General features: G+C 35.3%; 1 protein-coding gene across 2 annotated transcripts in view; it reads left to right on the forward strand.

Annotated features, from left to right (window-relative positions):
- USP32 (ubiquitin specific peptidase 32) overlaps positions 1-27,398 on the forward strand; it is a 209,019-nt gene that overhangs the window by 121,936 nt on the left and 59,685 nt on the right. For both annotated transcript variants that reach the window (XM_081218969.1, XM_081218970.1), the window contains exons 6-11: positions 12,643-12,774; positions 14,645-14,752; positions 16,827-16,942; positions 17,320-17,382; positions 18,582-18,665; positions 23,781-23,842. In XM_081218969.1, the coding sequence (XP_081075095.1) occupies positions 12,643-12,774; positions 14,645-14,752; positions 16,827-16,942; positions 17,320-17,382; positions 18,582-18,665; positions 23,781-23,842 (565 nt within the window). The remainder of the gene's footprint in view (positions 1-12,642; positions 12,775-14,644; positions 14,753-16,826; positions 16,943-17,319; positions 17,383-18,581; positions 18,666-23,780; positions 23,843-27,398) is intronic.

Consider the following 27,398-nt stretch of genomic DNA (forward strand, 5'->3'; position numbering starts at 1 on the left):
GGATCGGGGCACGAACCTGTGTCTCCTGCATCGGCAGGCGGACTCTCACCCACTGCGCCACCAGGGAAGCCCTGTAGCTTATTTTATACTTAATAGTTTGTACCTCTTTATCCCCCTACCTCTATATTGCCCCTCCCCCCTTCCCTCTTCTCACTGGTAACCACTAGTTTGTTCTCTATGTCATCTGTGAGTCCACTTTTTTTGTTGTTGTTATATTCACTAGTTTGTTGTATTTTTTTTTTTTTTTTTTTTTTTTTTTTTTTTCTTTTTTTGCGGTATGCGGGCCTCTCACTGTTGTGGCCTCTCCCATTGCGGAGCACAGGCTCCGGATGCGCAGGCCCAGCGGCCATGGCTCACGGGCCCAGCCGCTCCGCGGCATATGGGATCCTCCCAGACCGGGGCACGAACCCGCATCCCCTGCATCGGCAGGCGGACTCTCAACCACTGCGCCACCAGGGAGGCCCGAGTTTGTTGTATTTTTTAGATTCCATGCCTCCTGTCTTTTCCATCTTGGTTACTAGTATCTGTAATTCTAGTAATCCAATTTGAGGTTACCTTTGACTTCTTTATCAAGCTTCATATTAGATCCTATCAATCTTTTTTTATATATATATAAATTTATTTATTTATTTATTTATTTATTTATGGCTGTGTTGGGTTTTTGGTGCTGTGTGCAGGCTTTCTCTAGTTGCGGCGAGTGGGGGCTACTCTTTGTTGCGGTGCACGGGTTTCTCATTGCGGTGGCTTCTCTTGTCGCGGAGCATGGGCTCTAGGCGCGCAGGCTTCAGTAGCTGTGGCACGTGGGCTCAGTAGTTGTGGCTTGCAGGCTCTAGAGCTCAGGCTCAGTAGTTGTGGCGCACAGGCTTAGTTGCTCTGCGACATGTGGGATCTTCCCGGGCCAGGGCTCAAACCCATGTGTCTTGCATGGGCAGGCAGATTCTTCACCACTGCGCCACCAGGGAAGCCCTAGATCCTAACAATCTTAACTCAGCCATATTTCTTACATCTTTCTCTGCTACTATCATCATTGTGATAGCTTTCCTTATTTATCTGACTACATGTTAATGATAGGAAAGAATGAAAGACAAGTTTTCTGGTTTTGTTTTTTGTTTTCTGGTTTGTTTTGTGTTAAAAAAAAAAAAAAAAAACCCCAAAACCATTCTTAATTTCCCTGCTTAGAAACCTTTGAAAATTTTTCATTTTCTGTAGAATAAAGTTTTAAAAGCCTTAGTATAACTCTAAAGTCTCTTAGTTTATTATCCTTAATTTTCCATACCTGTTTCTCCTCACATATGTTCTCTGCTTCAACTGCAGAGCCCTGGTCAATATCCCATGACTATACCATGAACTTTTATAGCTACCCTATCTACCATCACTCCTAATATTCCTTCATTTAAGAACACGTTCCATCTTTCAGTTCTTGACAATTGAAATACTTTGTCATCAAACCCAACTCAGATGCTGTCATGCCTTCTCCATTTTTCTGCAGTTTGAATTAATCACTTTTCTCTTTGCATTCCTGCACACTTAACATTTCAATTAAAGCAGTTAAGATGCTTTTTGCCTTACCTTAGAGTCAGTTGGAAATGTCTTTGTCTTTCATCTGAAGTTACAAGTCCCTTGAGGACAAGACTTATATCCTATTCATCTACATTCTAAGTACTGATTTAAACATTTGATTTCCCCAGGAGTGAGCAGGAAGAATATGTTGTTTTAGGATTGTAGGACTAAACCCATACGAGGGAGAAGGACCAAGATAAATCATCATGTTTGAATAAGGTTTAAAAGCTTCATAGTATGTGAGTGTTCATATAAAGACATACATTTTTAGGGGGAAAATGAATTATATTTGTAAATTTAAGGAACTGCTTAAGGTTGCAAAGTTACTTGTTCTTAGATCTTACCTTTAACATTTTTGGTTAGATAAATTATGTGAGCTACAGAAAATTAACTTACTTCAAATACTATAGAGAATAAGCTATCTGAACTAATTATCTTCTCCTCCTATAATGCACCCTTTGGTTTCCTTGGTGGCCACAGAAGTAAGTTGGTAGTGTGTGGTAAAAACTTGAAGAGATAAACTATGCTTTCAGTTTTCTCCGTTATCTATAACATTTTTAATTGCTGACCTCTTGGCTGAATTTTGTTGTATCCTTTTTTCTTGTAAGAGGAATACACCAAAATAAAAAGTTAATCAACTATTAAACCACTATTGTATATTGGTAGTTACTAGCCTTTATTGAGCTTCAGAATTATTTGAAGAGGGTATTAAAAGTGCAGGTTACTGGTTCTGTCTTCAAAGGTTTTTATCAGTGGTCCCTAGGACTCTGTACTTTTAATAGATATCCAGGGTAATTCTGATATAGATGGACCATGAACTATATTTTGAGAAATAATACTCATGTGGTATTTAGGAGTTCTTCGGACTCTGAGTCAGACACTCTGGCCCTGCTACTTATTATTCATGTAGCTGTGGGAAATTTAATCTCTATGAACTTCTTTTTTCATCTGGAAAACAGGTATAATGATACAACTGTACCTCATAGATGTGTTGTAAGGAGAGTGGGGAAGGAAAAGTATTTTCCTCTACTTATCTTGATTTCATTGGGTGGGGCCCTTTAAATTAGACTAACAAAGACAGATAACAAGAAAAAAAACATAAGCTTACTTTCTTACTATTGATACTTAACTAACTTACTTATGTACCAGAAGTTTCAGTGATGAGTAACTCAAAGGGGTGGTTAGAGCCTGAGCTTATATAGGATCTTAGCAAAGAGCAATAATTTTATGGAGATGTGACAAGACAAAAGAAAAGGACTTTGAGCTGCTAGGGATGGCACATTGTGGGAAGGCAAATACATGGAGAAACTGTTGATTGATATGGCTGGTTAATAAGGTTTGTTATGTAGATTCTTTCCTTTGGTGCTATCTCCAGGTTGCTAAGTATCTAGAGTGGTCTCTGGTGATTAACTTCTTCCTGGTAGAAGGGCAGGTAAGACATCTTTATAAATTAGGCTAATAGGGGGAGGTGGAGAGCTTCTTTTTTGTATCAGCTTCTTCTCAATTGCCTTCAACTCAAAATAACCCTTATGCTAAAGTGGCATGTTTGGGGTGGTGTATGGTGCTACCCTTCAGGAATACATGAGATAGTACCTTTTTTAAGGGACTCAGAATTATGCCTGGTATAGAATAGGTAGGTGCTTTACAATGAATATGCATCCTCTTTTTTTTTTTTTTTTGGCTGGGCCCTGCATGCGCTGCATGAGGGATCTTAGTTCCCTGACCAGGGATCAAACCTGTGCCCCCTGCAGTGGAAGCATGGAGTGCTAACCACTGGATCATCAAGAAATTCCCTGCATCCTTTTGTATTAGTGAACACTTGGCTTGGGAATGTCAGTGAGCTTCATCCCACTTTCTCCAGAGAGTAATTGTTTTGGGAGCAAGCAGTTTTCTAAGAGAGGACTGTAGATCAGTACAAAAATTAACTCAACCATGTCTGTGGGAAGAAAGTGTTTTTCTTACCAGTTTGCTTTCTTTTATTTTAGAATTTATAAAAATAAAGAACAAAAACAAACTAGTACAACAGACAACTCATTTGCTGCTGGCTTCAGCAAATGGCTCCTTTCTTAGTGGGCTTTCCTATGAAAGCATTAAGACAAAGTCAGAATTACTGCTAAATTTCTTACAGAAATTCTGACATGGGTAGGTTTACATTCTGATGTCTGTGATTTATCATATTATTTATAAATTCTCAGCTTCTGTGGATGTCTTTGCAGGCTTTTTCACTCAAAGAATATTTGGTACATTAAACTTTTCAAATAATGTGTCAGGAATGTGGAAACGTGGGATAAAAATAGAGAATGTTATTAACTGATTTATAAGTAAACAGAAAATATTTATTTTAATGCATCACTGACTCCATTTAAATTTGTGTAATGACCCAAGGTATCTAGGAAACAAAGAGGAGTTATAATTTTTCACTTGTAAATAACATTTATGTTAGCGTGCAGATGCCTTTAATTACTTTTTCACATACAATTATAAAGTAAAATTTGAAGTCACAGTAAGTTGAACATACTGCCATTTTTAATCAAATTTTTTCTCTTTCATGTAAATCACAAATGAAACTGGGGCGCTATTTGTATTCAATACAGAGTTAGAATAACTAACTGATTTGATTTACACAAGATTTTAGATTTTGTCATGGCCAGTACAGTTTTTAGAACTTCAGATTCCAAACTATTGTTACCTTACCTTTTATTTAACTTTAAGAAATTGAATTAGAACTAGAACTTATTTTTGGCTGCACCGCCTTGCAGGATTTTAGTTCTCCAACCAGGGATTGAATCCGGGCCCTCAGTAGTGAAAGCACTGAGTTCTAACCACTGGACCGCCAGGGAATTCCCTGAATTAGAACTTTAGCCAAAAGTCCAAGTTTTTATGCTTGAGTAGATCTTAACCAGATTTTTATCAAGACTGATATATTTTTCTTGTATAATTTGCTGTTTAAATACCTAAGATTAGATTTCCTAAAAAGACTTTTTTTGTCAAATATATAGTGTTTTTAATGACAAGTTAATTTTTAAACATTTTGATATTCAGAATCAAAGAACATATATAGAGAACATATACATGTTCTGTATAGTTAAATGTTTGAAATAGTTTGGTACAAATTTATTATTATTATTATTGATATCTGAAAGAAGATCCTGCTTTCTAAGACTAACTAGTCATTTGGCTTTTTCTTGTAATAGCCTTTCCCCACCCATTTTGTTCATGGTTATTTAGCACCACATAGTGTTGGAATTTGGAGCCACAGACTATAAACTCATGTTGTAATTTGTTTTAATCAGCTTTTTACAAATTTAGTTCAGTGTATCAAATCCCCTACTATTGTACATGCATAGTCCTATCCAATCACAGTCTGGCATCTCTCTGCTTGAGTTTGAATTGAAGGCTTATCCTTTAGATGCTAACCTTTGAAATGTCTACATTCTAACCGAACTGTCTACTAATTCTAGGTTGAACTGCCATCTTTAACACTCTTTTTTTGTCACTCACTGGAAAGTAAAGTTCTCTCTTGTTTTTGTCTTTTATCTTGTGTCCATAGCATAAATCCTTCTATAGGTTATCCTCTTCCTTATTTTTGAATTATAGCACAATACAACGATTATTCTTTTTGTTTTTCTGTCCTATCACTACCTGTTTTTCCTAGAGACTTTTACATTTGCTTTTTTACTTCTGCTTGCAATATCCTTCTTCTGCCACACTAGTTTTCCTTTCCCTGGTCAACCCTAAGATGTTCTGTGTGTACCTCTTTAAATATCAAGACTTCTAGGGCCTCACTGCTTATGTGCTCCCTGAAAACCCTGTGTCTCTGTTCCTTCATTGTACTTTCCACACTGGATTAAAATGACCCATTTTCTCTTCTATTAGAATCTAAACATAATTATTTTGTTCACAATCATGTCTATAATTTTTAGCGCAATGTCAAGCACATAAAATGTTTTTATTGAATGTTTGTAGAATATTAAATGATCTTGACTATAGCTCCTGTACTTTTTTTTTTTTTCCCCAAAAATGCTTTGGAAGGTTCCAATTTACCACATACAGACTGAGCCCTTACTAAAGGAGGCACTATACTCCTTGTACATTATCTCATTTAATCCTTGTGCCACCTCTGAAGTTCATTTTATCTCCATTCTAAATATGAGGAAACCACAGCTACAAGAAGTTAAAGAAACTTTCTCAAGATCAAATGGCTAATAGGTGCCAAAATTGGGATGTTTGAACCCCAGAGTGCATGCTTAGTATCATTTTAGGATTTGAAGACAGTTTATTGACACACAGTCATTTTTTTCTTTAATCTTTCATGAGCAGCTTGTAAATGCAGGTAAAAGGAGGTGGTCATGTGATAGTTGTGGTTGTGGTGAGCCATCTTCCTCAGACTCACTTCAGACAATCTTGCAGCTTCACTTTTCCAATTTCCTTTTTTTTCCCCTTGGGATACCTTCAAATGATTATTGTTTTAAATTTCTCTTTAATAATTAACTTCGTTTGATCCAGGCATGGTCACTGAATGATTCCCCATTTACCAACAGTGAAATAGGTAATTAGAAGAACTAAGATTTTAAGAACTATGTTTTAAGAACTAATTGAGAGTTTTTTTCCTTAATGGTGATCATCTTTTCATAGAGTTTAGCTATATTATTTGGAAGAAAATATGTGTGCTAACTCTTTCTTGTAAATATGTTTTTTAGAGTTTCCCTAAAATGTATCATAAGAGTGATTTCTTTTAAGTAGTAGAATCTGGATACTGAGGTAATTAATGTAGTATTTTGGGCTAATTTTAGGGCCATTGAACTCATTTTGATTGGTTTTCTTTTCTTATCTAAGTCAAATTTATATAACTCAAATGCTTTATTTTAGCATTTATTATCTCAACTAAAAATATGCATATTATTATATTCCCTTGCCACATTTTAGTTTGCAATGTTAAAACCTCCTTTCAGTAAGAGAAAAGTACTTCAGTGATTCTTAGGCCATAAACTGCCTAGTAAATCTGCATGTCCCTCCTTCATTATCCTCTTATCTGGTTGTAAATGATGTAAGCCTTAAAATAGATCGCAGAAGGTCATTGCTTTTGAGAACAGGTTGCTTCCTCAGAAATGTTAAAGAACTGTGTTACTGTTTGAAAATACTTGGATATTTTGCTTGGCTTTGTTTTTGTTTTTAAATAAGAATCCAATTCTGGCATTAAAGAGCAATTTCTGCAGCTGGAGCCTCCGGTAAGGTGGGACTTGATTAGGATGGCCCAAAGGGCAGGCCAAGAACTATTTAGAATGTTGGGAATATAGTATGCTGCTGTTGTGAACCAGAAAATATTATACCAATAGGTGGGTGATAAATTCATTCCCATTTAGCTAGTAAAGTATAAGTTTTGATATTTATTTATGAATTGCAAATAGAGTAACTACTGCAGTTGTTAACCTCTAACTTCTTTAAGTGAAAATAAGGTTAGCTATCTTTCCTCTTCTCAGCAGTTCAGCTGCCAACTCATGTAAAATGTTTGGGTAATGATAATATATATAATTTACTTTAGCATGCTTTTGCAAATATTTGATTAACAAATTACAGTCTGTAACTATAAATGAACAGATCACATAAACTTAAAAGGGAACTGTAGCCATAACCAATCTGATCATTTTTGTCTTCTAAATATACTTGTCTTTCCACATTTCTACTTCAACAAAAAAAATTGTGTTGTTTAAGATTAATGAACTTAGTTTTCAAAGGTAAAAACATTTGGGAGGAAGTTGATGTGAATTTTCTGTGTTCTAATTTAGTGTATTAAGTAAACACCAACTGATCAGAAGTACTCATTGAATACCCATTATATGCTCAGTACCTAGATGTATAAAAATGAGAACATAGTTTCTGTCTTCTACCTTTGGTTTCAGTGTCAGATATTTTTAATCTGCAGATCTACTACTTGGAAGAAAATTTAGAATTTGAGAAAACTGTTTCTCTGGAGGAACAGAAGAGATTTTCTTTCTTCCTTTCACATCATAAAAGGAGTAAACAGACATCTTATTTAGGAAAATGAGGCAGTAATGCTCAATTTATATATCAAACTCCTGTGATTACTCTCCCTATTGCTAAAATTTTAAATTATTCCTCTTAAATAAATTCAGTCATCTGGGTATTTGAAGTAGATACTTCTGTTTAAAAAAAAAAAAAAAAAAGAAAACTATGGGAATTCCCTGGTGGTCTAGTGGTTAAGACTCAGCACTTTCACTGCAGTGGCCTGGGTTCAAACCCTGGTCGGGGAACTAAAATCCCTCAAGCTGTGCAGCACAGCCAAAAAAACTTAAAAAAAAAAAAAAAAAAAGAAAGAAAGACAGAAAAACCAAAACTGCTAAGGAATAGAGTAAGAATGAATACTTTGAAATCACTAAAAATTTAAAATACATTGTTCTTGTCTTGCCAGGTAACTTGTAAGCTACTTGTCCATTAAAAAAAATATTTCTGGAGTGCTCAAAATGTACCAGATATTATTCTAAGTTTTAGAATATAGCAATGAATAAAATAGACCAAAAAGCCTGCCTACAAGGAGCATATGTTCTAGTTGGAGGAAACAACAAACAAAACAAATAAGTCTTAGAGAACAAAGTAAAGCAGGGAAGAGGGATGGAGGAGCATCATTGGATGGGGTGCAGTTTAGAAGATCCGAGAATGTGACATCGAGTAAAGATCTGAAAGAATTGTAATAGCCATGCAGGTATCTTGCGAGAAGAGTGTTAAAAAAGTTTTGAAGCAGAAAAGTAGCATGATTCTGCTTAAATTTTTCTTCTGAAATGATGTTTTTATTCTTAGTGAAATTAACTCCCCCCCCCTTTTTATGAATTGTCTGTCTTATACTTGTTAATTTATTGTAGTCTTAATGCTTTTTAATTTCGTATATTGATGATTTAAACTCACTTCTGTTCTTAGCTGCCCACTAGGCTATTCTTAACTCAGCAGTCAAGAGTGATCCTGTAGGTTGGATCATGTCACTCCTCTGCTTTAGATCCTCCATTGGTTCACAATTTCACTTAAAATCAAAGTCCTTACAGTGGCCTATATAATCTGACCCCCATTTTCTTAACTGACTTTTATTTTTGGATATTTGTTTCTTGTGGGGAAATTGCTATTATTGTTATGCTTTTTCTCTTTTATATTTTCTTACATGTTATTAATGAGATGTAGGAAAAACATTGATTTTTATATATTTATTTTATATCCCTACAGGTTTTTAAACTCAATTAGAATTTTTTTTTTTTTTTTTTTTTTTTGCGGTACGCAGGCCTCTCACTGTTGTGGCCTCTCCCGTTGCGGAGCACAGGCTCCGGACCCGCAGGCTCAGCGGCTATGGCTCATGGGCCCAGCCGCTCCGTGGCATGTGGGATCTTCCCAGACCAGGGCACGAACCCATGTCCCCTGCATCGGCAGGCGGACTCTCAACCACTGTGCCACCAGGGAAGCCCTCAATTATAATTTTTAAATGTTTTCTCTTTGAGTTTTTTGGAATGCATTCTACTTATATGCAAATAATAACCTTGCTTATTTTCTAACATTATACTTCATATTCGTATCTTATTGCATTGGTGAGAATTTTCAGAATCATGTTAAATAACAGGAGAAGGGTTCTACTTTAGGTTGGGAAGTAGAAAGACATGAAGGATCTTCATTCCCATTTTAATAACACGAAATCACTACGTAAACCAAACAATCATAACCTTTAAAGCCACTGAAGACATATCAATACAAAGAAATTTTAAAAAACAAAACAAAACTGAACTCCAGAGGGACAAGTGCTTCCTAGGTAATCAAAGGATATAAAGGTGCTTTCATTTCTGAGGCCAGAGGCTGAGACTGGGGCTAAGGCTGCCAGAAGAGTGAGCCTGCCTGAGGACAGTCTTTGCTGGGATAATGAGAAGCCAGCCAAACTTTGAAAAACCCGTTTCAGATTTAAATCTGAAGGAACCGCAAGTGCAAAGATAATCATCTCCACCCCGTAATTCTGTCCTGTGGAAATCTTGCTGAGACTGGGGTTAGGCAGTTTCATGAGCTCGTAATTTTGAAGTCTCAAAATCCTGAAGGTTGCAATCTTAAGGCTCTGTGGTCCTGAGCTGCTGTCAGTTTATGGAGTTGCAGTCTTGAAGTCCTGTGGTTACGCAGTTTCAACACAGGGGTTGACAAACAGTTTCTTTAAAAGGCAAATAGCTAATATTTCAGACGTGTAGGCCATATGGCTCTTTGTTACAATTACTCAACTCTGCCATTGTAACACATTAGCAACCATAAACTATATGTAAGTAAATGGCCTTGTTGTGTTCTAATAAAACATTATTTATACAAACATGTATGCAGCCTTCAGGCTGGAGTTTATAGATCTCCAGTTTCAAAAACTAGCAGTTTCTGAGCTCTCCTGAATAGAAATCTGAGCTCACCTTCAGAACATTTGAACTAGAGGTAAACTTAGTCTAACCAAAGCTCAACTAAACTTCTGTCCAAAATCTGTCATGATTAATGATATCAGATGGACATTATGGGCTGGGTGTTTCCTGTTTTTATCATTGCTCTGTGTAGATACTGATTTCCATCTGGTATCATTTAATTTAGTCTGAAGAACATCCTTTAACATTCCTTTTGGTACTGTTCTGCTGTTGATGAATTCTCTCAGCTTTTGTTTGTCCAAAAAATACTTTATTTTGCCTTTGTTTTTGAAGGATATTTTCATAGGGTATAGAATTTGAGATTAACAGGGTTTTTTTTTCTCCTTTCAAACCCTTTTATCCCCCCATTAATCTTCTGGCTCCCTTGTTTCCGAAGAGAAATCATTGCTTATCTTAGTTCCTGTGTTTGTAATGTATCTTTTCTCGCCTCTCATGCTGCTTTTAAGATTTTTACTTTATCAGCAATTGCATCGTGTCTTGCCTTGGTTTGGTTTTCCTTGAATTTTCCTTGCACAAGTTTCACTGAACTTCTGGATCTATGGGATTATGATTTTAATCAAATTTGAAATGTTTTCAGCTGTTATTTGTTTTAAATATTTTCTGCCCACTCTTTTCTGGGACCCCAGTAACATGTATGCTGTACTTTTGGTATTGTCTTACAGGTCACTAAGAGTCTACTAATTTTTTCAGTCTTTTTTTTCTCCTTATGCTTCCATTTGGATAGTTTCTATTGCTCAGTCTTCAGGTTCACTGACCTTTCCTCTGTATTTTTTAATCTGCAATTAATCTCCCATGAATTTTTAAAATTTCAAGTACAGTTGACCCTCCATATCCACAGATTTAGCATCCACAGATTCAACCAATTGGGGATTGAAAATATTTGAAAAAAATTTTTTCCAGAAAGTTCCAAAAAGCAAAACTTGAATTTGCCACGCACCAGCAACTGTTTATATAACATTTACATTTTATTAGGTATTATAAGTAATCTAGAGATGATTTAAAGTATACAGGAGGATGTGCGTTGGTTATATGCAAATACTACACCATTTTATATAAGGGCCTTGAGCGTCCTTGGATTTTGGTATCGATGGGGGTCCTGGAACCAATCTCTTATGGATACCAAGGGATGATTGTATTGTACTCTTCATCTCTAGTAGTTTCATTTGGTACTTTTTTTTTTAATAGTTTCTGTTTCTCTTTTCAATATAGTCATGGTTTTCCTTAAATTCTGGAGATATTTATAATGGATGTTTTAAAGCCTTGTCTGCTAATTCCATCATCTCTGTTATTTCTATGGCTTTTTCTATTGACTGGTTTTTATCCTGGTTTTGGATCGCTTTTTCCCGCTGTTTTATGTACATATATATATATATATATATATTTGGATGCTAGACATTATGACTGTTATATGGCTAATGGATTCTGTTGTCATCCTTTAAAATAGGAAGTTTGTTTTGTTTTGATAGGCAGTTATTTTTGGATCAGGTTGATATTTTCTAGAATTTTTTTTTAAGTTTTTTGGGGGCAAGTCTGGAGTAGCCTTCACTCTAAGAGTTAGTTTTTCCCCTACTGATTAAGTGACCCTCTGAGTCTGTGAATGCTCCCAGTGTTCAACAAGGTATCTCCGCTCTGGCTGGTCAGAACTTAGGCATCTCCTAGTCCAGCCTCAATGAATTTCACTCTATGCATATATAGCTTAGTACTCTGCCAAAACTCAGCAAGACTCCTGTTCATATTTCTGGAGCTCTTTCTCTACATAACTCTTTCCTCTCCAGTATTCTGCCCTGTAAACTTGAGCTACCTCAACCTCCCTGAACAACAAGTTCTATTCTTAACTCAGTGAAATTTCACTGCTTAGGTTCCTCATACCTTGCCAAGGTCTGGGAAGAGGCTGCAGGCAGAAAGCCAGGGTAATGGAAAGACTCACCTTGTTTGTTTTCCAAAACTTACTTTAGTTCCTTGGAGGGGAAAAAAAAAACAATGCACATATAGAATGTAACCATAGTTGGAGTTTACCTGTGATTTTTTTAAAAATACATCTTCTGATGAATGAGGAGAAAAAGATGTTCATGTTTTCATGATGCCCCTATTACCTATCACATTATAAATCCTGTTCTACCCTCTGTCTTATTTATTGACTTTATTACTTATAACATCTTTTGTCATGTTCATTTTCATTTATTTAATAAGTATTAAATGTGTGTAGTTACCGTATCGACAGGATGGATCAGACATGGGATCCTGCTATTAGGATGTTTATAGTGTAGCCAGGAGAGAATACGTATATAGAATCACTAAATCCAAGATACAGATTGAAAATTACCAAAAATGAGTACAGATAAAAATGGTGTGGGAAGCCATAAAGAAAGGTCTCAGTTGTTTCCTGTTTTACATATTGGATTTAAATGGGGAACTGCAAAAAAAATTTTTTTTCCATTTTAAAGCTTCTTATATGTTAATTTGAATTTAATTTTCATTCCATTTTAAATATAATGTATTTGTCTTTCAGAGTTTTGTTTTAGGTAATTTTTAGCAATTTAACTGGGAAATTAAAATATATCCTTAGAAGTTACATTATCAGGATGAACTAACTGCCCAGAAGAGAAGGCTGAGGTTTTATAATTTTGTTTGATTTGACTCTCAGTGGAGGAATCAGACATCATTGATCTGGAGAAACGCTATTGGTTGCTGAAGGCTCAATCCCGAACTGGACGATTTGATTTAGAGACATTTGGCCCATTGGTTTCACCACCAATTCGTCCATCTCTAAGTGAAGGTAGGTATCATTCTATTTCTACATTGTTCCTTGCTAAACATACATAAGACCATCTTTTATTTCTAACCAATACATCTTAACTCTAAAAGGCTATAATGTGACAAGTTTGCAAGTTTCTTGCAAATAGTGAAGTTCAGTGGGAAAAAAAACTAAATTGGGAATTATAGTCTTGAGCTTCCTAGTCTATCTATGTAGCCTTGCATAAGTCAGTTTTGCTCTCTCACCTGTACATTCTCATATATATAAAATGTTTTGACCGAGTCGGTGGTTACAAAACTGTACTCCAGTGAGGTGCCTCAGCATCTGGTGCAGGGATTAGGGGGGTGGCCACTGAGCAGGCAAAGCTCTAGGTTTCCACACATAGCCCCACCTCTTCCCTCACCTCAAGAGCCTCCACTGTTTTTCTTTTACATCAGAAGGTTCCACTGGGGAATTCCCTGGCGGTCCAGTGGTTAGGACTCTGCACTTTCACTGCTGAGGGCCCAGGTTCAGTCCCTGGTTGGGGAACTAAGATCCTGCAAGCCACGTGGCGTGGCACCAAAAAAAAAAAAAAAAAGGAAGAAGGTTCCACTGTTGTATCCCTCCCTCCCTCCCCTGCCCCAAAAAGATTAAGAAACCACTAGACTGGACCATCTCTATGTTCCCCACTTAGCCCTAAACTTTTCATTGCTGTAACTTTAAAAAATAAGTTAGTAATGCAAAGGGTAGTTGTTGGTGATATCACAAAAACCATATTTGGAATCTGAATACTTGGGTTCTGCTTCCAGTTCAGACCTTTTTAAACTTTTCTAACTTTTGGCAAGTCATGTAACTACTTCTAGCTTTGATTTTCTACTCTTTAAACTGAGGGCACAGAAGTATAGTCTTACAGAAAATCTGTATTCTTCGCATTCCCAGTGTATTTCAGAAATACCTGTTAGGGGAGCCAGAACAGATAGGGCTTGTACCTACTTCAAAGGTGCAGTTGTGTTTTTACCTTTCTAGAACTGGAGAGTGATAAGTCATTTTATTTGAAAACAAAATTATTCCATTTCTATTTTTTACAAAAAGTTTGAAAACCACAGGATTATATTATAAATTCCCTTTTATTTCTGAATTTTAAAATATTTATAAATATTAAGTAATACAAAGAAGACTGCAGTACAGAATTTCTTTCTTTGGTAATATAGTGTGTTATTTTTCTTTGCTTCATGAAAGAGCTTAATGGAGCTTATTAATAACAACACAGTATATCTTTGATACGCAGTTCAACTTTTCTTCTTTTTTCCTTTTTCTTCTTAGTCTTTCCAAATAAGGATAACTGTGATCTCTGACATTTTTTTTCAGTTCTTGATTTTTTTTTTTTTTTTTTTTTTTTTTTGCGGCACGCGGGCCTCTCACTGCTGTGGCCTCTCCCATTGCGGAGCACAGGCTCCGGACGCGCAGGCTCAGCGGCCATGGCTCATGGGCCCAGCCGCTCCGCGGCATGTGGGATCTTCCCGGACCAGGGCACGAACCTGTGTCCCCTGCGTCGGCAGGCGGACTCTCAACCACTGCGCCACCAGGGAAGCCCCAGTTTTTGATTTTTTAAACTGATTTTTACTTTTTACATGCTGAAGTCATTTTTAGCTATAGGAATTGATATAAGATAGAGACAGGCAGGCAAACGAAACCAAACACTAAATGATAGTAATGTATTTTCTGCTAGTAAGTTAAGTTTTATAATTATACCAGGAAAAAGAGAAATACTTCCTAGGACAATGGGAACTACTGATAAACTTTTTTTTTTTTTAATTCAGTCAGTCTGTGGGAGTCATGCCTCCTTTCATAAACATGTCATTATTAACATTAGGAAGTTTGTTGTGATTTACATTGTCTTCCTATTTTACAGGTTTGTTTAATGCTTTTGATGAAAATCGTGACAATCACATAGATTTTAAGGAGATATCCTGTGGGTTATCAGCCTGTTGCAGAGGACCCCTGGCTGAAAGACAAAAATGTAAGTGTGTTAAACATTGTCACAAAATTTACAAACTATACAGCAAAAAAAATCAGCATTCATTCCTATAAAAATCATCTGTGGATTGAGGCTTGAATTTTCATTACTCTGGCAAATAGCAGGCTCATGTTGAGGTTTTACTGAGGTCGCTGTAAGGATTCAGTCACCTATTTTCTGTGGAGTGATTTGTGATTTGTCATTAGTAACGGGGTTGATTTTTCCTGATGAATGTGCAGTTCATGATAAATGAACTACATCAGTCATGATGTATTTGAAAATGTTACACATTTAGAAAATATTTTCTGGTAGTCTATAGAGAATTTTGTGTCTTGTATGACTTGAAGTATAACTTATTTTCTGTCACTTGAATACATTAATATTTTATTAGCAAAGTGAAATTTATGATCAAAACACAGTTTTATTAAATACTAAAATGGTCTTTTAAGCCTAACTAAAATGTTATAGTATAATTTATAAGCATAAGTATATTAAATTAATAAATCTTCTATATTTGAGAAAATGCAACAGTTTACATTTAATTGGAACCTAATTCTAATGTATTTACAAGTGTCATTATCTCTGTGTCTTTCTAAAATACAGCTTCACAAATGTTGCCTATTTGGGGTATGCTACTTGTTATTTGATATTCTTCAGTAATGTGCTGTGATACACTCCATGATTTAAAAGCATAATTATTATGGGAGTATATGAAATAGATAAGTATGTAATCTAAAAAATTTATATTTCTTTTTTCTTCCCTGATATGATATACCATTATTCCAACCTGGCTTTATGATAGATTATTTGTTCCCATTAAAGTTCAAATATTAAATAAAGAGGCCGAAATCTTTGCTTTTCAATTGAGGTTTGTTATTGCCTTAAAATTTTTTTTAATTTCTTTTTTGCTACTGGAAGTTAATAAACTAGAGTGATTCGTTTGTTGTTAATTAGCAAAGTGCTGCTATTTCTAATTCTTAGTCTGTGTATATAAACAAAGAATTGAAGAGTTGAAATTGCTCTTTGGCAAAAAATGAGTGTGCCTTAATTACATTGGAGAGGCAAAATCTTTATACAGTTATCCCTCAGTATCTGCTGGGGATTGGTTCTGGGACCTCCTCGGATACCAAAATCCATGTATACTCAAGTCCTTGTATAAAATGGCATAGTATTTGCATATAACCTATGCACATCTTCTTGTGTACTTTAAATCATCTCTAGGTAACTTATAATACCTAATACAATGTAAATAGTTGTAAATACAATGTAGATGCTATGTAAATAGTTGCCAGTGTGGCAAATTCAAGTTTTGCTCTCGGGGACTTAATGGAAAAATTTTTTCTTAATTTTTATGTATTTTCAATCTGTGGTTGTTTGAGTCTGCAAATGTGGAACCTGTGGATACAGAGGGCCAACTGTACCACCTTGTTATTGTTGATTCTTAATGTAGATAAAACATTTTCAGCATTGTGAGAATCAACTCTGAATTGATCAGTTTTAAATATTAGAAATTAATTTAAAGGCTTGAATTACCTCCTCAAAATCTGTAAGGTATTGTATAGTAATTTGGCTCTTATTTTTCAGTTCGCAAGGAATTTAACTCTAGTTTTGGGGGAAGGATAGCGTTCTCCAACCTGGCTAGTGTTGTAGATAGAGAGACTTAGCAAGTATGTGTAGGAAGTCCTACAAGTTCAGAGGACTTTAAAGACATAGTCTGCTCCAGATGAGCAGACTTAATCCAGAATATACTTGCTTAAGAAACTAAGTAATTTTACTAAGGCAGCTTCCAGTAAAACGTATTGTACTTCAGAATATAAAAGTAATTTCCGGGCTTCCCTGGTGGCGCAGTGGTTGAGAGTCCGCCTGCCGATGCAGGGGACACGGGTTCGTGCCCCGGTCTGGGAAAATCCCACATGCCGCGGAGCGGCTAGGCCCGTGAGCCATGGCCGCTGAGCCTGCGCGTCCGGAGCCTGTGCTCCGCAACGGGAGAGGCCACAACAGTGAGAGGCCCGCGTACCGCAAAAAAAAAAAAAAAAAAAAAAAGTAATTTCCCTTCATAAGAGTTTCTTTTCTTTAGTTTGCTTCAAGGTGTTTGATGTTGACCGTGATGGAGTTCTCTCCAGGGTTGAACTGAGAGACATGGTGGTTGCACTCTTAGAGGTCTGGAAGGACAACCGCACCGATGACATCCCGGTAAATTCTGGTTGTATACATCTTGTTGCATGTAAATTTCCAACAGGAAAATGGAGTGAAAAATTTTTTAAAGAGATCAAGAGAAAGGGATTTGTTATTACCTCTAGTTGCTATATTATGCTACTCAAAATATCCATAGCTGAAGGTACAAAATTGGGAAAAGAACTTGCCTTAGAAAATTTCATAACCTGAATGTATTGTGTAAAGTAAAAATGAAACCAGAGGGATATGGGCTTAATTTTTAAAAGCAAGTGTAACAATCTATTAATGGTAATTTAAAAAAATACTTGACCAAAATATCATATACCTTAGTCACTGACTAATAAAGATGAAATCTACTCTTTTCTAATTACTTCTTTGGGTTTCTGTTTTTAAAGGAATTACACATGGATCTATCTGACATTGTAGAAGGCATATTGAATGCACATGACACCACAAAGGTGAGTCTCGCTGGGACTAATCCTTTTCTAAAAATATCTTGTACTCTGAATTGGTATATGTAGTTTATATATATATTTAAATCTCTTCTACCTCATCCCCACCAAGTGCTTATTTGGATCTGTGGTTACAACACCTCCAAGTTGTCTCTAAAGATAGCCCATTCCATCTTTAAACAACTCCATTAAGTGTTATATACATAAAAACATTTATTATATTTTATAAGCTAGGCATTTTATAAAAATTAAGTAGACACAGCCCTTGCCATCGTTTATAATCTTTATTTCTTCCATTTTAATAAGTTATGGTAGGGCTAACCTTATACTGAGTGAAAGAATGCACAGAAAAAAAGAACACATATTGTATTATTCCATTTATATGAAGTTCGAGAACAGAGGCAAAACTTAAAAATGGTAATAGGTGTTACAACAGTGATTTCGGGGATGAGTGATTTAACTGGGGAGGACCATAAGGATATTTGGGATGATGGAAATGACCTTTTATCTCAATCTGGGTGGTACATATATTCTTTTAAAAAATTTAAAAAGTAATATTGGTAAAGATCTCTTCTGAGTTCTTTAATGGCAGCCAGAATAAGCATGTAATAGCTTATATATATTTTGCCTTCTGTATGAAAATGTAATTTTTGGTACACTTTGACACCAAGAAAATATTGCTTTACTCAATTATAAGAGTAATGTTAAATTGTATTTTGGGGAAATGTAATGTAGATACTCATTTTTTTATATTTATTAAATTCTTTTAAATCTCTAAGAATCCTGATAAAATTGCCAGATATTTCTAAGAAGGTCTTAGAAAATTGTTAGGATCAAAGGGCATAATCCAAAGAGTCTGCAAAAATGCTTTCAAAATTAGTAAATGCTTCATTTTCCCTACTCGGGGCCTTTTGTGGGTTCTGTAAGTAACCTTTGAACCAGAAGATACTGTGAGTTATTTCCCATGTCTTATTGGAGGAAGAAGATTGTTGGTGATAAATTGTCCTCATTGCCATTGACTATTTCAACAAAGTTTGGTTACTTTTAAACTTAACCTAGCTGGCCTACTTCTCAGATAACCACATATCATCTACCTTAAATTATTGGTTTTCTTTCAGACATATGACAATTAGAAGTTTAATAAACCAGGTTTTATTCAAATACTATAAAAAATGAGATATTTTACAATACTGTTTCTCTTTCAGATGGGCCATCTTACTCTAGAAGACTATCAAATCTGGAGTGTGAAAAATGTTCTTGCCAATGAATTTTTGAATCTACTTTTCCAGGTATGTTTAAGGTAAATGACAGGTACAGAGGACAGTGGTACCAGTAGTTCTGCATCTTTTCCATTATGTAATGGTTATTACAACCAGGCTACAAAACCATATATTATAAAAAGAACTACATTATCCCGTACACGACCTGAAGGATGGTGAGAGAACATGAGTGCCTACTGGAGTTTCTCAAAGTCATGAGATGATAGGAGGGTAGAATAGAGCTGATTATGTTTATTTTACAACTAATGACAGAGGAGAATGTAGACACATAGAAAATAATTTAAATTGTAAAAGCCATTATAATTTGCTATTTTTCTTCATTGTTGTCTTGTTTAAAGGCCCCTCCTAACAAGTAAGGCTGTGTGAACAGAGAGATGGATCATAAGTAGGCAGCTGTAAATTTTTCACAAAATATACATTCTTCCCAGTTAGGAGATTATCTTAGATGCAAGACCGTTTCTCAGTTTTGTTTTGTTTTTCTAACTCTTTAGAAGGTCCAAAAAAGATTGAAGGAGAAGGAGGAAAGAATAGCTGCTAGGAGTGAGCAGCCATATTTTAACTGTTTTCCCAGTTAAAATACTTCTCTTGCTCCAATTAAAAAAAATAACTTATGGTTTCCCATTTTTCATGGTTCTTTATAAATATTTGTTGATTTAATAGTAATATTTTAGATTCTCCTTATTATATTTTCCTTTCCTTGTAAAAGCATCCCTGTGAAAGCCAGAAAGGTTTAGTATCTTTGAATGTATCATGATCTTCCATTGCAAATAAAGAGTAACTTGTCTGTGGCACAACGATGTTAGAATAAATGGAAATGGAACTCTTCCTGATAGCTAATGACTCATTAATGTATATTTAAAGCATATGCAATCTGATAAGCCTATAATATCCATATAAATCACTCAGCTGCTCCACTCTCAGTTTTCAGCAGGGATTTAAGTTGATGGCTTTGCAAAATAAAAAATGTACAAAAATAATATAAATCACTACTATAAACAGAAATGACTTACTTGGTAATATGAAAATGGATCAGCTATTTTTTTTATCTCATTTGAAATAATATTCTCAACTACTTTAAGTCAGAATTAGTTATATAAACATTTTGACCACTTAAGTAAACTTTATGTTCACTTAATATATGAGTAAGCAGACTGTTATGCTAATTAGTTTTATTTTCTATCTGTGTCTTAAAATAGGTAGAGTTAGCTGGTAAGTTCAGTGATAAAAGCTTGAATTACGCTCTTATTTTATTTGCCAAGATCCCACTCTTGCCTGAGTATTTAAGTGTAACATAAGTATCAGTAGAATTAGTAAACCATTCCTGTGGTAATACTTTATTTTCAATCCTTTTTAATAAACTCAGTGCCCAATATTTTGCAGAGGAAGCATGCTAAACATGAGCAGGATCTTCTATCTTATACATTTGTCAGAGAGTATCAAATGTTAAATAATGTGGTAAGCAGAATAACGCACCCTACCCCCACCCCCACCAATATCCATGCCCTAATCCTTGGAACCTGTAAATATGTTATTTTACATGGCAAAGGGGATTTTGCAGATGTATCAGTTTAAGGACTCTGAGGTGGGGGGATTGGCCTGTATTATCCAGATGGGTCCAGTCTAATCACATGAGTCCTTAAAAGTTGAAAATCTTTCTCAGCTGTGGTCAGAGAGAAAGAAATGACGTTGGAAGAAGAGTGAGAGAGGTGCAAGTGGCTAGCTTCGAAGAAAGAGGAAGGGGCCATGAGCAAAGGAATGTGGGTGAACTCTAGAAGCTGGAAAAGGCAAGGAAGCATATTCTTCCTTTGACCTCCAGAAAGGAATACAGAGAGCCCTGTTGCCATCTTGATTTTTAGCCTAGTGAGATCCATGCCTTGCTTTTGACCTACATAATGGTAAGATAATGAATTTGTGCTGTTTTAAGCTGCAAATTTTGTGATAATTTGTTACAGCAGTAATAAAAAAAACCGATACAGAGGGAGAGAATCCATATTTATGGATTGGAAGGCTCAGTACTTTAAAGATGTCAATTCCCCTTCAGTTGATTTAAAGATTTGTGCACTCACAATCAGAATCCCAAGAAGTTCATTGTTGTCATTGTGTTTTTGCAGAACTTGACAAGCTGATTCTAAATACACAGAGAAGTATGAAGGGCCAAAAATAAAAATAGCAAAGGTGATATTAAAGAACAGTGGACTTGTATTACCGGATATTAGAACTTGTTATAAAATAGCAGTATTAAGACAATGTGATATCTGCATAAAGTTAGACAAACCAGTGGAACGTATTGAGAGTTCTTAAACAGACCTACATAGGTGTGATCACTTGATTTATAACAAAGAAGACATTGCATTGCAGATGCAAAGGGGTGGTCTTTTCAGTAAGTGGTACTGAATTAATTAGTATTCACATGGTGAAAACATGCATCATTATTCCCACCCCATTATAATACATGAAAAGTAATTTAGGTAGATTATAAATCTAATAAATTTGAACGGTAAACAGTAAAATGTCTAGAAAATAATATAGGAGATATTTTAATGACTTTGAGGTGGCAAAGAGTTCTTAAACAGGACACAGAGAGCACTAAGCATAAAGAAAAGTTTTAAGTTGGACTTCAGTAAAATTAAGAATTCTTTTTATCAAGAGATACCATTAAGAAAGTGAAAAGAGGGACTTCCCTGATGGTCCAGTGGTTACGATGCCACTCTTCCAATGCAGGGGACATGGGTTCAATCTCTGGTTGGGGAACTAGGATTCCCCATGCCACGCGGCGTGGCCAAAAAAAAAAAAAAAGTGAAAAGATAAGACTATATTTGCTGTACCTGTATCCAACAGAAGACTTGTATATAGGGCATACAAAGAGCAAAAATCAATGAAAAAAAGGCAGAAGCTCAATATCAAAGTGTACAAAAAACTTGAACAGGTGCTTCACAAATGAGAATATCCAAATTGCTAATAATTATGAAAGGGGACTAACTTCTTTAGTCATAATGGAAATACATTTTAAAATCACACTTGGAGTACCATTAGACATCCACTAAAATGGTTAGCTTTGAAGTGATATGAAGCATTGTTGAGGATAACAAGAAACTGGAACTCTTACACATTGCCAGTAGGAATATAAATTCTTACAAGTATTTTGGAAATTGTTTGGCTGTTTTTATGTATACGCTATGACTCAGCAAATCTACCCCATGTATGTACCCTACAGAAACTTGTATATCTGAGCACCAAAAAACATAGAATAAGTTCTTATAATCACTTTTTGTTACAGCCCCAAACAGAAAATGACCCGAGTACCTATCAACAGTAAATACTTAAACAGAAATGGTGGCACATGCATACATATGGTTTACTTTAAAGCAATAAAAATAAATATACTAGTGCTACACACAACCACATGGATGAATCTTACATAATTTTGAGTGGAAAATACTGGACCAGAAAATTCAAAAGCAGACAAAACCAATCCATGGTGGTAGAATTTAGTATAGTGAACACATCAAAGGGGTACAGTGGTGTCTGGGAAAGAACTCAAAGTGGAACTTTGGGGGAGGTAACAATGTTCTGTTTCTTGACCGGTTGAAGGTTACATAGGTGTGTTTACTTTGTGAAGAGTCACTAAACTGTACACTTAAGATTTGTTCACTTTTATCACTTCGCTGTACATGTGAAACTAACACAATATTGTAAATCAACTATACTTCAATTAAAAAATCTTTTTAAAATATTGTTCACTTTTAAGCATGTATATTATATTTCCTTTTTATTAAGTTTGCTTACAAAAACCCAGATACCTGTGCTTCCCTCATGGCGCAGTGGTTAAGAATCCACCTGCCAATGCAGGAGACACGGGTTTGAGCCCTGGTCCAGGAAGATCCCACATGCCGCGGAGCCACTAAGCCCGTGCACCACAACTACTGGGCCTGTGCTCTAGAGCCCGCGAGTGACAACTACTGAGCCCATGTGCCACAACTACTGAAACCTGCATGCCCTAGAGCCCGTGCTCTGCCACAAGAGAAGCCACCACAGTGAGAAGCCTGCACACCGCAACCAAGAGTAGCACCTGCTCACCACAACTAGAGAAGGCCCGTGCGTAGCAACGAAGACCCAACGCAGCCAAATATAAATTTAAAAAAAAAACAAAACCCAAAGCCCAAGTATGCATCAGTAGGAGAATGGATAAAATGGTATTTTCAAACAGTGGACTGTTACTCAGCAATAAAAAAGAATGAACTACTGATACGTGGATGAATCTTATAAACCTAATTTGTGTACTGTTAAGTAAATTGTACCTCAAAATGTAAACAAAACTATAAACAGGCATGCTGATGTATTTACAGGGAGCTGTACTAATAGCTGTAATTTACTTTGAAATGCATGCAAAAATTAAGATGATGAATTGAGGGATGAATAGATTAAGTATAATAAAAATGTTAATGTTAGACTTAGGTAATGGGTATGAGGTGTTCAGTGTAAAATTCTTGCAACTTTTCTGTATTTTTGAAAAATTTCCATGTTAAATGTTGGGAAAATCATATCTTTTGTGATGATATTTAGAAAAGGCAGATAAATTGAGGAGAAAATGAGCCTTAAAAAGCATATTTAGCACTAGTGGCAATAATGTTTTTCTTAGAGTTGTTCAAATTGAAGTGCCACCATTATCCTTCATTTTCTGTGTCCTTTTCATCTCCCCTTCACCTCTCTGCCCAGGTGCCATGGTATGCTCTTCAGATTTCAGGAAAGGAAGTAATATTCTCTATGTGAGATAATTAAGATATATAGTGTTAATGAAATATTCTGAAAAGTAGTTTCTTTCTTCCTTTCTTTCTCCTTTTCTTCCTTTCTCTGTCTCTCTCTCTCTCTCTGTCTCTTTATTATCACGCAGAGATTTGGAAATTGCCTTCCATTGCAATGGTTTGTTTAAAAAGAAACAACAAAACAGAAAACTTAAGTTTAAAGTTCAGATTTGCTTAAGTGCATCATTGATAATTCATCAATTGAAAGCTATTGCTGATTTAGATTCCCATCTAGAATATGGATCTCGTACAGAGAATGTGAAATAGTCTATAGTCCAGTCATTGGCACCAAAGAAGTTTAATTTACCACTTTTATCTCTAGGTATGTCACATAGTTCTGGGGTTAAGACCAGCTACTCCAGAAGAGGAAGGACAAATTATTAGGTAAGTCTGTAGTTTCAATCTGTATATTTTTCATTATATAGTTGAAATTTCTGACACCTGAAATATATTGTTACTGAGTAACAGCATGTCCCATTTTAATGTTATCATTACAATAGCACTTTGTTTCTCCAAAATAGTTACATAATGAAATGTTTTTGTTAAACTAACTTCCTAACCAAGGGTTAAGATATTTAAAGTGTACAATGTGGTGACCTGATATATTGTATACATTATGAAAGGATTCCACCCATTGAGTTAATTAACACACCATCATCATCAGCTCACATATTTATTTACCTTTTGGGGGTGGGGGGTGAGAACATTTAAGTTCTGCTCTCTTAGCAGGTTTCATTTATATAATACATTGTTATCAACTATATCACATTGGATTTGAAGACCTTATATACCTTATAATGGAAATTTGTACCTTTTTACCGACCTCTGTTTCTCTCAGCCCCTGGCAGCCACTTTTCTCTTTCTGAATTTGACTTTTTTTTTTTTTTTTTGATACCATGCAGTATTTGTCTTTCTCTGTCTGGCTTATTTCACCTAGCTTAATGCCCTCCAGCTTCATCCATGTTTTTGTAAATGACATGATTTCCTTCTCTTTTAAGGCTGAATAAAATTCCATTTTATATATATAAAAACACCACATTTTCTTTATCCATTCATCCGTTTTGGGACACTTAAGATTGTTTCCATACCTTGGCTAGTGTGAATAATACTGCAATGAACTTGGGAATAGAGCTGTCTCTTCAAGATAATGATTTCGTTTCCTTTGGATATATACCCAGGAGTGGGATTGCTGGATCATATGGTAGTTCCATTTTTAATTTCCTGAGAAACCTCCACACTGTATTCCGTGATGGCTGTATCAGTTTACATTCCCACCAACAGTGTACAAGGGTTTCTTTTCTCTACATCCTTGCCAGAATTTGTTATCTCTTATCTTTTTTATAATAGCCATCCTAAAAGCTGTGAGATGATATCTCATTGTGGTTTTGATTGTATTTCCCTCATTTTTAGTGATGTTGAGCACCTTTTCATGTAGCCATTAGCCATTTGTATGTTTTCTTTAGAAAAATGTCTATTCAGGTCCTTTGCCCATTTTTTTTTCTTTGCCCATTTTTTTAATTAGATTGTTTTGGTTTTTTGCTAGTGAATTATATGAGTTCTTTGTATATTTTGGATATTAACCCCTTATCAAATATGTGGTTTGCAAATATTTGCTCCCATTTTATAGTTTGCCTTTTCATTTTGTTGACGGTGGCACTATTGACACTCTATCACATATGCTCATACATATATACCTCTAATGGAATCTGTAAATTTTTTACAAAAATGAGAATATTCTGAAATATAGTTTTACTTTCTGCTTACATTTCCACTGCAGATAATATAAAATGACACTTTTATTTATCAATAAAATCCTCTTATAATTTAAATGATTGGCTAATAGGTCCTATTCATCCCCTAATTTTACCTCTATTTTTCTTTAACATAAGTATATTGGAACAATTTAGTAATAAAGTCTATAAGCCTTTGATTAGGGATTTACTTAGGCAGAATTACTTGAAGTCATATACCTGGGTTAATGAGCCTGTATATTTTTATAGTTATAATTCAATTTTTAATACCTTAAGTATCTTTCATTGCTTTAGGATTACTGTTATACTACATGTTTATATAGATAGTTTTAGAAATATGACTGAATCTCTACTAAACTTTGCTTTTAGAATAAAGTCTCAACATATAGTTTGTCACTTGACTTTTTCCTAAAGTAGTGTGTATACCAATTTTTTAGTAGTTTCTTTTGGCTTTGGACTAATGGATAAAAGAGATTTTACTGAAACAGAGTTGTTGGGAACACCAGAGAACAAGATTACATAGTCACATTTAAATAGGCAGTGCCAATTGAGATTTAGGTTAGTTGAAGTAGTAAATATATTTTGCAACTTTTTAAAATAGATTTTTAAAAATGGCTACTTCTTAAAGAAGGTTAGGCAAAATCCATTTTTTAAAATGTTGTTTTCATAAAAACTGTAGTCTTGTGTAGTCTTTGTAATTTTCATACTCAGAAGACTTCTTCTTATTTACAGTTTACAGATGTTGACAGTGTTGTTTGATTTTTCTCTAGTGTTAACTCTCGTAAAATAAAAACTAAAAATACATTGAAGTGTACAAATGAGGTAGTGTAAGGAAATACTAAAAGGCTTTTATGTAGCTGCAGTAGCTTTTTTTTCTGACAGCACTGCAATATAATTTCATATTATACTGATATCTTCTTAAGTCATTATGACTTAGCATAGATATTAAGAATGCTGTGTAAACTGTATATATATTTCTTGGCTAATTATTTTGCAAATATTCATAACAACCCTATTTAAAAATATAATGTTGAGATAATCTTATATTTTTATAAAACTTTGTTCTTTGCAAAATACTTCCACTTGGATTATTTCATCTAGTCCTCAGAATAACGGCATGAAATTAATTTCATCATCCCATTTTGTAAAAGAGAAAACTGAGATTCACAAAAGTTGAGGATCTTACCTAAAATTACATGGAGGTGGCAGAATCAAGTCTAGGACTTTTTTCATTAAAAACACAACTACTGCTTTCCGTATTTCTAATTTTTCAATAAATCTGAATTTTAAATCCTAGATTCCAAATTTTTTATTTCATTTGGATTTCTGAGTTTTGTTTTATTTTGCCTACATTTTTAACTTCAAAAATTCATTTTACTGTGATGGTTTTTGATGGATGAGTCAGGGAATCATGCTTCTAGTTGCTAGACGGGATGCTACCTGATTCATGAATCATTGAATAAACTGAATTAGATCTTCCAAAAAAATTTTTTAATAAAAAATAAAGGATGAGGGACTTCCTTGGTGGTCCAGTGGGTAGGACTCCATGCTCCCAATGCAGGGGGCCCGGGTTCAATCCCTGATTGGGGAAATAGATCTGCACGCATGCCGCAACTAAAGAGTTCACATGCCACATGTAAGAGCCGCATGCCGCAGCTAAGAAGTCCACCTGCTACAACTAAAGATCCCACGTGCTGCAACTAAGACCCAGCATAGCTAAAATAAGTAATAAATAAATAAATATTTTTAAATAAATAAATAAAGGATGAGTCAGGTTGGTACATAGGCAATGAAGTGAAAGAAATATTTGTCTCAAAAAAAAAAAAGAAAGAAAGAAATATTTGTCGCTAACTTAAAGAATCAGTACTTCGTTTAAAAATCAGTATCATGGACTTACCTGGTGGTGCAGTGGTTAAGAATCCACTTGCCAATGCAGGGGACACAGGTTCGATCCCTGGTCAGGGAAGATCCCACATTCTGCAGAGCAACTAAGCCTGTGTGCCACAACTACTGAGCCTGCGCTCTAGAACCCGTGTGCCACAACTAGAGCCCCTGCTCCACAACAAGAGAAGCTACCGCAATGAGAAGCCTACGTACTGCACTGCAACAAAGAGAAGCCCCCGCTTGCTGCAACCAGAGAAAGCCCACACGCAGCAATGAAGACCCAAAGCAGTCAAAAAATTAATTCT

This window comes from Mesoplodon bidens (assembly GCF_964165515.1).
Source record: "Mesoplodon bidens genome assembly, chromosome: 19".
NCBI lineage: Eukaryota > Metazoa > Chordata > Mammalia > Artiodactyla > Ziphiidae > Mesoplodon > Mesoplodon bidens.